This window comes from Bos javanicus, chromosome 10 (assembly GCF_032452875.1).
Source record: "Bos javanicus breed banteng chromosome 10, ARS-OSU_banteng_1.0, whole genome shotgun sequence".
NCBI classification, from domain to species: domain Eukaryota; kingdom Metazoa; phylum Chordata; class Mammalia; order Artiodactyla; family Bovidae; genus Bos; species Bos javanicus.
Window position 1 is genome coordinate 64,849,656 of NC_083877.1, and position 13,885 is coordinate 64,863,540.

Here is a 13,885-nt window from a genome sequence, read left to right on the forward strand (position 1 = left end):
CCTGCAGAGACTTCAGATAAACTGTAATATGAAGACACTCCCTTTTCTGAGAGTGAGAGGCTGGCAATAAAAAGTTGTAGGAGAAGTTGCCCCAAGTGCATTGGATGCGGGGTCGGTACCTGGGTTCTGTTTCTAGCCCTACTACTAAAATCATTGTCTGACCTTAGGGAAATCACCAGAGTCCTCTGGGCTTCAATTTCCTCACCGAGAAAACGAAGGGAGTAGGCTAAGACCACTTCCAGACCTAAAAGTTTACCATTTTCCTCTGTGCTCATTATCCTAACTGAACAGAAGCCCTGTATTAGGAAATAGAAGCCCTTCTTTGACCTTCCATCCAAGGTTCAATTGGCCAGGAGAAGGAAACAAACATTTAAAGGTGTGTGTTCTAGGCCCTATACCACATTTATACAAATTGCCTCATTTAATCTTCACATTAACTCTTTGGAGAAGGTATTGTTGCTCTCATTTTACAGAGAAGGCACCTGAGGCTCAGAGAGTAATTGCCCACAAACATCCAAGAAGGAACAAGCAAAATCAGGATTTGAACCCAGGTCCCATGAAATCTCAGAATTTCTGCTCTTTTCCATCTTGGTGCGTTTAATGGTATAGAAACAGAAGGCGATCAAAAAACAATCAGGGGCTTCCCTGGTAGCTCAGTGGTAAAGAATCAGCCTGTCAGTGCAGGAGACACAGATTTGATCCCTGGTCCAGGAAGATACCACATGCCTCAAAGCAACTAAGCCCATGCATCACAACTATTGAGCCTGTGCTCTAGAGCTTGGATGCCACAACTACTGAGCCCACTCGCTGCAACTGCTGAAGCCCACACACCCTAGAGCCTGCACTATGCAACAAGAAAAGCTACTGCAATGAGAAACCTGCACACCACAACCAGAGACAGTAGCCCCCACTCGCTGCGTCTAGAGAGAAGCCTGTGCAGCAGCGAAGACCCAGCACAGCCAAAAATATATAAAATTATTAAAAAAAAACCCCAAACTACAGCATGGTGACTATTGTTAATGATACTGTATTGCATATTTGAAAGGTGTTTTAAGACAGTGGATTTTTAAAGTTCTCATTACAAGAAAAAAATTTGTAATTATATACAGTGACAGATGTTAATTAGATTTACTGTGGTCATCGTCTCACAATATGGATCATTATGTTGTATACTTGAAATTAATATAAATATTATTTTTCAGGTGGCACTAGTGGTAAAGAATCTGCCTGCCAATGCAGGAGACTCAAGAGACGCAGGTTCAATTCCATGGTTAGCAAGATCCCCTGGAGTTGAAAATGGCAACCCACTCCAGTATTCTTGCCTGGAAAATTCCATGGACAGACGAGCCTGGTGGGCTACAGTCCATGGGGTCAAAAAGAGTAGGACACGACTGAGCATATATACCTAATTTAAGAAAAGAAACAGTTAAACATTTTCATAATGTTTCTCATTGTTAATTATTCAAATGGCATTTATTGACCAATTGCTGTGACAGGTCATGTTAGATCCCACAGGGCTCAAAAGGACTGCAAGACACATCCCAGCCCTCTGGGAGTGAAAAATCAGTCCAGCTTTGGGGAGAAAGTGCAGTAACTCATTACACTTGCAAGCACAGTGCTTGTTCAAGGTCCGTCTTTCCTGTTATGCTGTGAGCTCCTAGAAGAGAGGGCCTGGGCCCCTGCTGTTCACTGTCGTTTCTCCACTGCCTAGCAAAGTGCTGGGCACAGAGCAGATTCTCTCGGGCTTTATGGTACCTAGATTACATCACACAATAAATAACTGATTAAACACCAAAATAAGTGGTAGAGCTGTGAGAGAGTTTAGGAAAAGTCTCTGGAGGAGGGAACCATCCTTGAAGGATAAGGGTCAATTGTACAAACTCATCTCTGGGCTGGAGTCCACATTCTACTGGTCCAGACTTGAGCTGTGTTCCCCTTCCACAACCAGACCTCCCTAAAGATAGCATCTCTAGAAGGAAAGAACATCTGTGAATTCCTTTTACCTTTGGATCTGTTGACATCAGTGTGACACGGTTACCTCATCAGTGCTAGTGACCCCAATGAAGGATCACTTTATAAGAAACAGGCCTCACCTGGCCTGGGTTCAGGTGCTGGGGAGCAACTAAGCCCATGCGTCCCACTGCTAAAGCCCAGTGTCTAGGGCCTGTGCTCTGCAACAAGAGAAGCCACTGCAATGAGAAGCCTGAGTGCTGCATTAAAGAGTAGCCCTCATTCTCTGTAGCTAGAGAAAGACTGCACACCAATGAAGACCCAGCAAAGCCAAAAAAAATTTTAAACTATATTAAAAAAGACACAAACATGCTGATGTATGGCAAAACCCAACAAAATTCTGTAAAGCAATTATGCTTCAGTTAAAAAATAAATTAAAAAGAAAAATAAACCAACAAACAGAACTCAGTGTCATGGAGTCCACAAAACATTGCTAAGTCCAAAAGATGCAGGCATCCAGAACTAGAGGGAAGACTTGCCAATTACTGCCCCCATAAGAGTGGTTACTCCCTTAGTCATCAGATAAAGGACATGATTTACTTAAGAAGACCAAGAGATAACACAAGGAGACAAACAGTTCACTTCTCAGACCCGTGGTTCCACCCTATGGTCCTGAGGTTTCTCAAGTGACTCCTGGGCCCATGATATAACAGATCAACTTGCCCAGCCTGCCAAGGGTCTTCTAGGGGTCAGGGGTGGGGTTGTAATCAAGATTGGGTGGCTCCCTACCTCTCCATGCTCCTTGGAACTGGCTGCAGCTGAAGGATTTCTGGGAATGGAGTGTGTCCTCTGTTTTGGGAGTTCATGATACGGCTCATGCACTTCTTCATTTGACTCTGAAAGCTACAGTGAATTGTGACATCCTTATTCACTTTTTAAAATGATACTGGTCAAACTTTTTTAACTAATAGAGATATTTATACAGTAAAAAAAAAAATGATGAAAGTCCTTCTGTTCCCCTCCCCTCAGACACCATGAAACCTCCCTCAAATCCTCTCCTCTGGGGTGAACTACCATTAACAGTTTGGTTTCTATCCTTCTAAACAATTTCCCCCACACACAGTCAAACATATGTATGTATGGGGTCGGGGAGGATCTGAGGCAGTTATTCAATCTCTGTAACTCAGTTTTCTCAGGTTTATAATGGAAGGAATACTAATCCCATAGGGTTGTTGTGAGGTTGAAATGAGTTAAGATACCTAGCATTCTCAGAAAAGAGTCTGGCCCAGGACTTCCCTGGTGGCGGAGTGGATAAGGAATCTGCCTGCCAATGCAGGTGACACAGGTTCGATCTCTGGTCTGGAAAGATTCAACATGCCGTGGAGCAACTAAGCCCCTACACCACAACTACTGAAGCCTGTGCATCGTAGAGCGCATGCTCTGCGATAAGAGAAGCCACCATATTGAGAAGCCTGTGCACCACAATGAAGAGTAGGGCCCGCTCACCGCAACTAGAGAAAGTCCACTAGCAGCAATGAAGACCCAGCATAGCCAAAAATAAATAAATTAATTAATTAAAAAGAGTCTGGCCCATAGTAAACATTCAAGAGGTTGGCTGTTATACCTATCCCCTCATTCTTTTCCACAGCAGCTTAGTATCCTACTGCACAGATGACACTACTGAGAGGTTTTACTACCCCTATGACAGATGCCTGCTGCTGCTGCTAAGTCACTTCAGTCGTGTCCGACTCTGTGCGACCCCATAGATGGCAGCCCACCAGGCTCCCCTGTCCCTGGGATCCTCCAGGCAAGAATACTGAAGTGGGTTGCCATTTCCTTCTCCAATGCATGAAAGTGAAAGTGAAGTTGCTCAGTTGTGTCCGACTCCCAGCGACCACATGGACTGCAGCCTACCAGGCTCCTCTGTCCATGGGATTTGCCAGGCAAGAGTACTGGAGTGGGGTGCCATTGCCTTCTCCGATGACAGATGCCTAGGAACACACAAATAAACTAAATGGATCTCCTAAACTTAGGGGGGGGGGGGCTGGATCCAGAACCAGGATTCTGCCTGTGGCCCAGAGTTGTTCTTATCATATCACAGGGTCCCCACAGGCCCCCTTAAAACCAAAGAGGTCTGAAAGGGGCAGCTGGTCTCACTCCTTGTTCTTCAATGAGATCCTGCTCAGCTGCCCCATCTCATTTGGACCCCAGGCTGTCTCTGATGGGTCTCCAGGGCAGGGGGCTTTAAAAGCAGGTGAGCCCTCCTCTTGCTCTGGACATACCCCCAGGTCCTTTCTCTGCTACCCAGTGAAACATGCTGAGAACATATAGCTGCTCTGGGATCAGCTCAGGCCGACTGCTGAGAAGCAATGGCTCAGAGCTCAGAGTGAGATTAGGCTACTTATCAGGCTACAGACACTCCCAGAGCTCCCTCTGTGAGCACCAGGCACTGCACCAGCCATTGAGGGGTACCTCCATAATGTGGGTAAGAGGCATAGCCATGGCCTTGGGGAGACCCTAGCCAGTAGGGACCAATCACTTACTTAGGGCTCCTGGGTGCAGGGTTCCCCTGGGTGTTCACAGGGGCAGAGCAGGGCAGGCAGATAAAAGGGAGCTACTGAATGCAGTTACCTGGTTCCTACTTGTCCTGCTTGGCCTCCACGTCTAGGTGCCATCTCCTCCTCCTAGCCCTGACAGGTTTATGGAAAAGCAGAGGACACTGGGTCATGGGCAGGCTGAGCCTTTCCTGTCACTCTGGGAACTTCTTTGAAGCACTTTTGCAAACTTGAGGCACAGAGCTGGAAAAGCCTTGGGGATCATCCACCCTGCCCATTTACCAGCTGAAGACAAGAGATTTGGTGAGGAAGGGGCAGGGCCACAGTCATGGAGCCATTCATTCTGCCCCTGTGACCACCCTGAGGTAGGTGTTATCTTTCCTACTTAAAGAATAAGGAACCCGAGGCTTTTAGAATTTGAGTTGCTCAAGGTCATAAGAAAATGTAGTAGCCTAACATGTAACTACCTACCTCTTTCTTTCTATGGGGAGCCCAAGACATCCAAACACCCCACTGGCCTCTTCCTTTACCACCGCTTCCAAATGCAGAAGAGCTTCTCTGGTAGTTGGGCCAATGACAAGATGCATATTGAATGACAGAAAACTTTTCCTCAGCCAACCCCAGCAATATCTGTCTTTCCCCTGGAAGATTCACTCCCTTTGGAACCCTGTTCTGGAAGAGGCAGTATGGCTTTAGGGACCAGCCGAGTTCTAGTTTTGTTGGGTGTGCAGCAAGATGTGGGAATTTTGTATGTGGTAGGTGGCTCAGATAGTAAAGAATCTGTCTACGATGTAGGAGACCTGGGTTCGATCCCTGGGTCAGGAAGATCCCCTGGGGGAGGGTATGGCAACCCACCCCAGTATTCTTGCCTGGAGAATCCCCATGAACAGAGGAGCCTGGCAGGCTACAGTACATGGTGTTGCAATGTCAGACACAACTGAGCGACTAATACTTTCACTATACTTTTCACCAGGGGAAGCCAAGTCTGGGGTGCCCAGGGGAGCTCTGGCTAGAGCCTATCTGCCCCCGTGATGTGTTGTAAGCCCAGCTGTTGTTCCCCAGAACAAGCAGCCCCAGTTTCCAAAGGTCACAGCTGAGTCACTTTCTTCACCTTACCCTAGATTACTGGCTCCATTTCCTCTGAGCTTTTTCCTCATTCACTCCCTCTAAGCTCATACGTTTTCCTCTCTTCTGCTTACTTAGCAGTTTTTCCAGAAGTTCCTTAGAATCATCAATCCTTGAGATTATAAATGCTGGCAGTCCTATCTCATCCCATTTAGAGGGTGACAAGGGAACTGATTCACTTTAGTGTTTCTGAAAACACATGACACAAATATGCAAGCAAACTTGAAAATCCACATTGTTAAGCTACATATATAAGCACAGCGTTAAATACACATGTGCTTAAAAAAGCAATGTGACAATTGTATTTTAATCACTTGCTCAGAAATTCCAAAAGAGTACTACAAACTGTCAGTCTGCAAGGTCTGAGAATCCAAGATTTGCATCTTATTAACTATTTGAATTCTTTCTATACCACGTTGATTTGCATATATAAGAGAGGTCAGGGCCCAAAAGGAACATTCTATACACACCATCCTCACTTCCTCCAAGTGACTTACTGAAGTGACTATCTCTCAGAGTGCCCTGGCATTGAAGTTTGGTGGAGCGGAGACAGCCTTCTACAGATAAAGATCAGTCGCTCAGTTGTGTCCAACTCTTTGCGACCCCATGAATCACAGCACGCCAGATCTCCCTGTCCATCACCAACTCCCGGAGTTCACTGAGACTCTCGTCCATCGAGTCAGTGATGCCATCCAGCCATCTCATCCTCTTTCGAGAGCCTTCTAGTATAAGTTTACTTACAGGGAGGGTCCCCTGCTCCACAGTGATCCAGTCACAGCTCCCCATGAATCCTACGCCAGCACTTTACAGGGGCTGTTTGTTCTCACATCCTGCTACAAGGGATACTGAGTTTACTAATAAGAAGATGAAGGACTGAAGAAATGGTGTCCTGTTCAGGTTACAGATGGTGGAGGCCCAAGTCTCCAGCTTTCCCAGGGCTGGCCTGAAGCCAGAGCGCCAGTGGCTGTATGACCCCATCTTTGAAAGCTCTCCTACTCTGCAGAGTCCTCCAACACTGTACGTGGACTCAGGCACACCCAAACTCAGATTTTCTTAGGTGGTCTCAATATTCTGTTTTCTTTTCTAACCAAGACACCTTTAAAAGGTGTAAACTCTTCAACCCAGCTATTGTCATTCTAAAATACAACTTCAGGAAAGAGTAAGTTAGAAGCATGAAAATGTATGTACAAGGATAGTCATTGAAACTTTATCATAAGCTCGAAACCCTGCAGAGTATCCAAATATCCAAACCACTGTGATTTGCTTTATAAATAATGGTACATCCATATGATGGGATATGGTGATGTAGAATGATGATGTATGACACAGTTAAGGGAGTGGCCAAGATGGTGGAGTAGGAAGACCCTGAGCTCACTTTCTCCCACAGGCACACCAAAATTACAACTATTTACAGAGCAAATTATTAATGAGAAAGACCTGAAAACTAGCAGAAAAGATCTACAACTAAAGATGTAAAGGAATCACAGGACTTCCCTGGTGGTCCAGTGGTTGGGGGTCTGCCTTCCAATTCAAGGGACATAGGTTTGGTCCATCGTCAGGGAACTAAGATTCCATGTGCCACAGGGCAGCTAGGCCTGTGCACCACAGCTGGAAAGCCCAGGTACCCTAGAGCTCTCAATCATCAACTAGAGAAGCCTGCACCCTGTAACGAGAAGTCCTTGCACCACAACTGAAGAAGGTCCACAGGCCAGCAATGAAGACCCAGCACAGCCAAAAAAGGAATAAAGGACTCACAACAAGACAATTAGGAGGGGCAGGATAGTCAAGTCACACATCCCCCAGCGGATGACCCACAAATGGGAGGATAACTACAATTGCTGAGGCTCTCCCCATTAAGCAAGGGAACCAAGTCCCACATCAGGCTCCCCCTCCTGGAGATCCTACATGGAGAACCACAGCCAGGCTGTGCCTCTGCCCACACACAGGGAAGTCAACGATGGGGCCACACCTCCCCAGGCCCAGCTCTGGGCCTGCAACCTCCACCTCAGGGTCACACCTGAGGGCCTGAGGCTAAGGAGTGGAATAAGGTGATGCCAAGAACTTGGGTGTTCCTACAGACAGCTCCTCTCTCCTCCCTCCAGCCACCCATTAACATACAGACAAGACTGGAACTGAAACCCAAGAAGAGCACTCACATCTAGAGCCTAAGGGACACCCCTAAAGGGGTCCTTACTCCACAGGGCCTCTGGATGATGGGAACCTTGTAAAATATCAGCACTCAAAAGAGACCAGTGCAACCCTTCCATGAACAATGGAGGAAACCAATGCCTGAATTGGGAAAGTGACTTGGGAAGTCACACAGTGAATTAGCTGCAGGCCTGGGATTAGATACAACCCAGGACTCCTGCACCAAATCCTTCACAACAAGCTGCCTCTTGTAGGCCTGATGGGTGCAAGACCCTAGAGGACAGAGGCTTCTCTCCAACACATCACCTTCAAGAAGCTCCTGCTGATGATAAGATCCACTGAAAGATCTTTTGGCAGAAACATCTTACATGAATCCTGTTACCACTTCTAGGTACCCAAGGAAGGAACTCAGGGTCTGACTCAGAGAGGCTTTAAGCAGAGAGGACAGTCAGGAGGGAGACAGGGAGGCCATGGGAGTGCAGCTGTGCTGCTTCAGGATGGCAGCGGCTGCACCAGAGAACCTCTGCTGCTGCCTGACAGATGCTCCCCTCGGGTGATGAGTTCCCAGCCAGGCCACCTCACTGCCGTCCTCCCTGAGCCCTCAAGGACCTCGGTGACCTCGGTGTGTGGATGCGACAGTGAAGTTGGAGACCTGCCTGCTACCCAGGCATGTGGGTCTTGTATATTGGCTTCTGTACTCCAAGCCCAGACTGATATCATGTACAGAGGACAGTTCTGGGGAAAGGCAAATATCCAATAAATTCTGTCTCTTCCCCCAACTCTTAATCTCTGGTCCAACTGAGTTCCCTTGAGACTCCTTTGCTCTCCCAATGGGAGCAAGATAGGAACCAGGAAGGAAGAGGCAGGACTGTGCTACGCAGAAGTGACTGGGATGGCCTGACACCCAGGGACGGGAGATCCAGACGTGACTTATGACAGCATCCACCGTAGCCAAATGTGGACGGCAAGAGGAAGTGGTTGGAGCTGTGTCCCCGTCTCCTTTGAGGTCCAGGGGGCAGCCTCTCCCTTGTACCCTTTAGCCTGCTGGGTCCTTCTTCTCAGGTCTCCACCCAAGTTGGGAGTGCCAGCTGGGTGGGGTCCTCAGTATTACCCGGTGCCACACATCAGTGACAGAGCACACAGAGTCCAGCAAGGACACCCAAGTTTGGGGAGCTCGTGGGGAATTCATATTCTTGTTTCCGGAACTGATTCACTGAATCAATATTTATTGAATATCTAGGGAAAGTGGCAGGAGAACTGAATTTCTGGGCTTCCTGCAACCCCTTCCAAACAGTGGAGGGAACATCTTAATAAGGATGCAGAGAAGGGGCCCCAGCACCAGCTCAGTTCACTGACATGGGTCCTCTCGCCACCTGGAGGACTTGCTGGCCCCTCATCCCATACCACTTCCTCTCCCACCAACCACGCTCTCTGCCCCTGCTAGGGAAGCTGTGAAACATCACAGTAGGTAGAGCTCTGGGAGGATTTGGAAATGGAAAGTGTTTCCTGAACTGTTTTCAGTCAGCCCATTCACTCCTTGAAACTGCCTGCATGGAGGTATCAGGAAGCCCATTTAACAGACCAGGGAGTAGCGGCTCTAAGGCCTTAACACAGAAGATCTAGCCCCATCACCATTGTGAACTGAGCCACGTTTTTTGTCCTTGGTGTTCCTGCCTTTCCAGGAGTCCCCACTGCAACTCCTAAGTCCTTTTCAGGTTCAGTGGCTTCCTCTCTCCGCCAAATCACAGTCAGAGGAAGAGTGGCTACTTGTGAATTTAACATAGTGAGGCCACCTCCTTTAGGGGTATTTCTATTGGAAGACTTCCATCTAGAAAGGGAAGAGTCTTTCTCAGCCCACGTTCAAGAACGCTGGGCATCACTGAGCTGGAAAGAGTTTTAAGAGAAGGGAGCCAGCAAGTTGGGCCCTACCTAAACAGGACTTGGGGAAGGAAGTGGTGTGGCTCCTGAGTGCGTGCCTGTGCTATGTGTAAACGCAAGATAACTCCAAAGATAACACGAGAAACGAAAAGTAGTGTGAGATCTCAAGCAAATTACTTGATTCTCTATTTCCTTAGTTGTAAAATAATTATATTTGGCTTGCTGTGAGGATTAGAGATCATTAAGTTTTCAACAGTCAATGAAAATTGTACTTGATGCAGAAAATGAGTCACTTTCAAAAACCCCAGATACTTCCTTTGGTGAAATGGGTAACCAAAGTCAATTTCTCCCCAAACAGGGCCACAAATGGGGGCAGCAGTCATGTACTACAAGCAGAATTTATTACCCAAATCAATTTGAGGAACTCCAGGCGCTGGTTACAGCCTTCCCTGGTCACAAGAAAACCAGAACCTCTTCAAACTCACCTGCCAACCCTAGCTGATCTGAGGGGTAGGACTGTAGCCCAAATCATGTCCCAGCTATTGTATCTTCATTCGTGACCAGTAACCTCAAAGTCACAAATGGCATGGTGTGATTTAGACCCCAATCTTACCCAGGAAAATCCCATAATTAAAACAGACAAGGTTGGAGCTATCACTCAGACAGAAAGGTACAAAGACCCTTAATTGGCTTTGAGGAGGGAAAGTTTCCTGCTCATAAAGACTGAAACTAAACCAATTGTCTAATAATCATTAGTGAACTTTGAGCCTAGAAGGGCATGCTAATCCTGTGGGGTAAGACAGGTGTACTGCCCAAACTCTCCTGGGCTAGTCTGTACACGATTTAAGGTCTCCCATGAGGACCCTTAAGTAGGCACCTCCTGGTTGCCTAGTAACAAAGGAGCCTGCAGTGGCTGCCTCCAAATGTGCAAAAGGGTTCAGGCGGGGCACATTGGGAAGGTGATTCTTCACCTTGCAAAGTAAGTCACACAGAATTCTCAGGATCTGAAGAGCAGTGCTGCAAAGTTCCTTGTCTGTTTCTACATTTAAGGAATACAAGCTGGTTTGATTTCACATGAGATTGTGATTTTATTTGTTCGATTTTTATGTGTCCTAGATCCAGGAAAGTGAGTCCCTTATTCTCCTTTTGTCATAAAACCGAACAGCCCTAGTGTCAAGGGAGAGGCACTGTGCTCTGAAGTAAAATTGTTCACAACCTTTCACCCTCAACCCAGAGCTGCAGATTTTTGTGAAAATCAGCTTCTGGGCCACTTAAGTCTTGATAAAGTTGTAAATGGTCTCTTCTTACCTGAGCTACCATCTCCCATCTGGCCACAGTCACAATAGAAGCAGGAATTCAATGGGCAGATTTCTTTCCTTATTCAACTTCCAGGTACTCCAGGAAGAAGGGGAGTTCCCAGCACCTGCCTGCCAAGCTCTGCTCTACTTGAACTTTGATCAGCATAAACAGGTCATCCTGACTACAAGTTCCCCCAAATTCTCCTTACTTGTGTTTTTTTATTTTTATTTTTTTAAATTTTATTTTATTTTTAAACTTTATAATATTGTATTGATTCTGCCATATCTTACTTGTGTTTTTAAGGCACAACTCCCCAGTGTATGGCTCTCTGTTTACAATGAATTATTTTAATTATTCTAACTACTCAAAAGAAACTTCCACCACTCCCAGTCAACCACTGAACTCCAACATGCTGAGAGTGGGGACAACGACAGAGCTCAATTCACATCATGGATTCTGGTCGTTGGGGTCACACTTGATCATGACTTTCAACCCCAAACCCTTTTTGGATGTTTCAAAGGCCTCCAGAGCTTTCTCCAGAGGAAACCGATGGGTGACCAAGGGCTTTACATTCACAGACTTGGATGCAAGCATTGAAATCGCCATCGGCCATCTGGAAAAGATCACAAGCATTACACTCAACCTTCAGGAGGAAACAGGGAGGGCCCCAAAACTACCAAGCACAAGATCAGCTTGGCCACACTTACTAGTTTTTTGGTTTTTTTTTTTTTTGACCACATTTATTTGTAGATTTGTGGTTCTGCAAGGTCGGTTCTACAGGCCAACAATGGGTGGAAATGATCTTATGACTTGTAATTCAGGAGTACAGAGTCTGTTCCCAAATGCAATGTCTGCCATGAAGCCTAGAATTTCTCTGGCATGAAGGTCTAAGGCATATGTAAGCCACAGTGAAGAGGCAGATAGCCTCAGGGCGGCAGCCCAGGATGATCTAATCACACCGTGTAGCAGCTCATTTGGCAGAATTTACAGGAAAAAACAGCACTCTGTTGACAGGACAGATACAAATTCTAAAATGGGAGAAAGGGCCACTGGTGGGGAAGATGGTCCTGGACAGAGTTCCCCAGCAGGGAGAGGATCGAGCCACAAAACACATGTTGGCATTTATTTAGACCCCGTCAGGGTGGGACCTGGGGACTGGGAGTGAGAACCAAGGAACTGGAGTTCTTGTGGTTGCCCTCGTTTCTCTCCTTCTCTTTAAAGAGGGAAGATGGAGATCTGGCCACTTAGAACCGGAAAAGAGAGCGCCTGGGCGATGAGGGGCAGACATTCAAGAAGAGCATGCCTCATAATCTCCCTCCCTCACTCTCTCCCTACAGACCTGTCAGCTCTGCCCTCCCATCTTTAACCAGGAGTGAATGCTCTCTCTTTGGGGCCTTATCATATCGCATGGCTCTCAATGCGGCCAAGGCGTGCCTCTCATGAATAAACAGGCAGAGCCTCTTGGTCCCAGAGACCGTGGAGGGCCTCCCTTGGACTTGCTGGCCGCTTGCCACCCTGGTTCACCCACAACATACTCACGTATTGCAGTATCGAAACACGCCCTTGATGTCCACCTCCCTGGTGGCTGCGTGCACGAGGGGCACGCTGGTCATCTCAGAGCCCAGCCCCACCAACACCAGGGTCCCACCAGAATGAGTGGCCTGAAGAAGAGGTAAGGACAGAAAGCTAAGAAAATGAGAAAATACAGACTCCACTCACAGTAGCCCTGTTGCCATGAGGATGCATGCATGGTAAGTTGCTTCAGTCATGTCTGACTCTTTGTGACCCCATGGACTATATAGCCTGTCAGGCACCTCAGCCCACGGGATTCTCTAGGCAAGGGTACTGGGGTGGGTTGCCATGCCCTCCTCCAGGGGATCTTTCCAGTTCAGGAATCAAACCTGTGTCTCTTATGTCTCCTGCACTGGCAGGTGGGTTCTTTACCACTGGCACCATGTGAAAAGCCCACTGTTGCCATAAAAATAGGTAAATATCCAGAAATTTCAGAAAGCTTGATTCTTTTTATACAGCTGAACTCTTTAGCATGTTAACCAAACTCAGCAGAGCAGCAGAGTGAACACGGTCTCTGTTAAAGGTCCTGAATGCACTTTACCAGTGGAGGCACAGTGGGAGCATCTCCTGCTGCCCACAGCACCCCAGGAAACAGCAAAAGTTCTCCAGAGAGCAATGAGGATCTCCCCTGCAACCAAGGCTGACCCTTCAGCAGCCTCTGAGCATCTTTCAAAGCTTTACTTAGTACCAGATGTCAGTGTCAGCCACTTTCTCCTCCAGAGTACTTACCCACAAGACAGAGGGTCAAATTTCTAAGGGGCCACCAACTACCAAGCACTATACCAATGGGGAGGGCCATAGGAATTCTGTGGTTCAACAACTGCCCTAGGGGCTTCCCTGGTGGTCCAATGGTTAAGACTCCCAGCTACCACTGCAGGGGGCACAGGTTCGATCCCTGGTGGGGGAACTAAAAAATCCCAAAAGCGGTGTGGCCAATAAATAATTAATTAAAATGCTTTAAAAAAATAAAAACTGCCTTATATGTGAAGGCTGGCAATTAGAAATCTTTGTTCCAGGGACATTCACCTCAATGGTATAAGTCATAATGGAGTCATCAATTTCCTCTTTGGAGTGGGCAGGAGAGCAAAATTTCCGCTGACAACTTCCACATAACTTTACATGAGTGCTGAGCCTGCTCCAGAGATGTGGGGGAGATCATGGTGCTCAGTGTAGTGAGAGACAGAAAAATGGACAATTTGCTCATGCTAAGTTTTTACTATAGCTAACAGTAGAAAGCACTTACTGGGGGCCATTCTAAGTGCTAACCACAGAGATTTAAAACAGCACACATCACAGCTTGTCTCCGCGGGGAAGGATACATCCTGAAGAGAAGCCTGTAGTATAGGGGTGACTCCTGG

The 13,885-nt window shown here is 47.1% G+C and overlaps 1 protein-coding gene across 1 annotated transcript in view; it reads right to left on the reverse strand.

The window, feature by feature from the left end:
• Positions 1-10,035: 10,035 nt before the first annotated feature.
• The window catches only part of SORD (sorbitol dehydrogenase), a 35,931-nt gene continuing 32,081 nt past the window's right edge, over positions 10,036-13,885 (reverse strand). Inside the window, exons 8-9 of the mRNA XM_061428900.1 lie at positions 12,495-12,616; positions 10,036-11,568 (exon numbers count right to left, since the gene is read on the reverse strand). Of these exons, the coding sequence (XP_061284884.1) occupies positions 11,403-11,568; positions 12,495-12,616 (288 nt within the window). The 3' untranslated portion in view covers positions 10,036-11,402. The remainder of the gene's footprint in view (positions 11,569-12,494; positions 12,617-13,885) is intronic.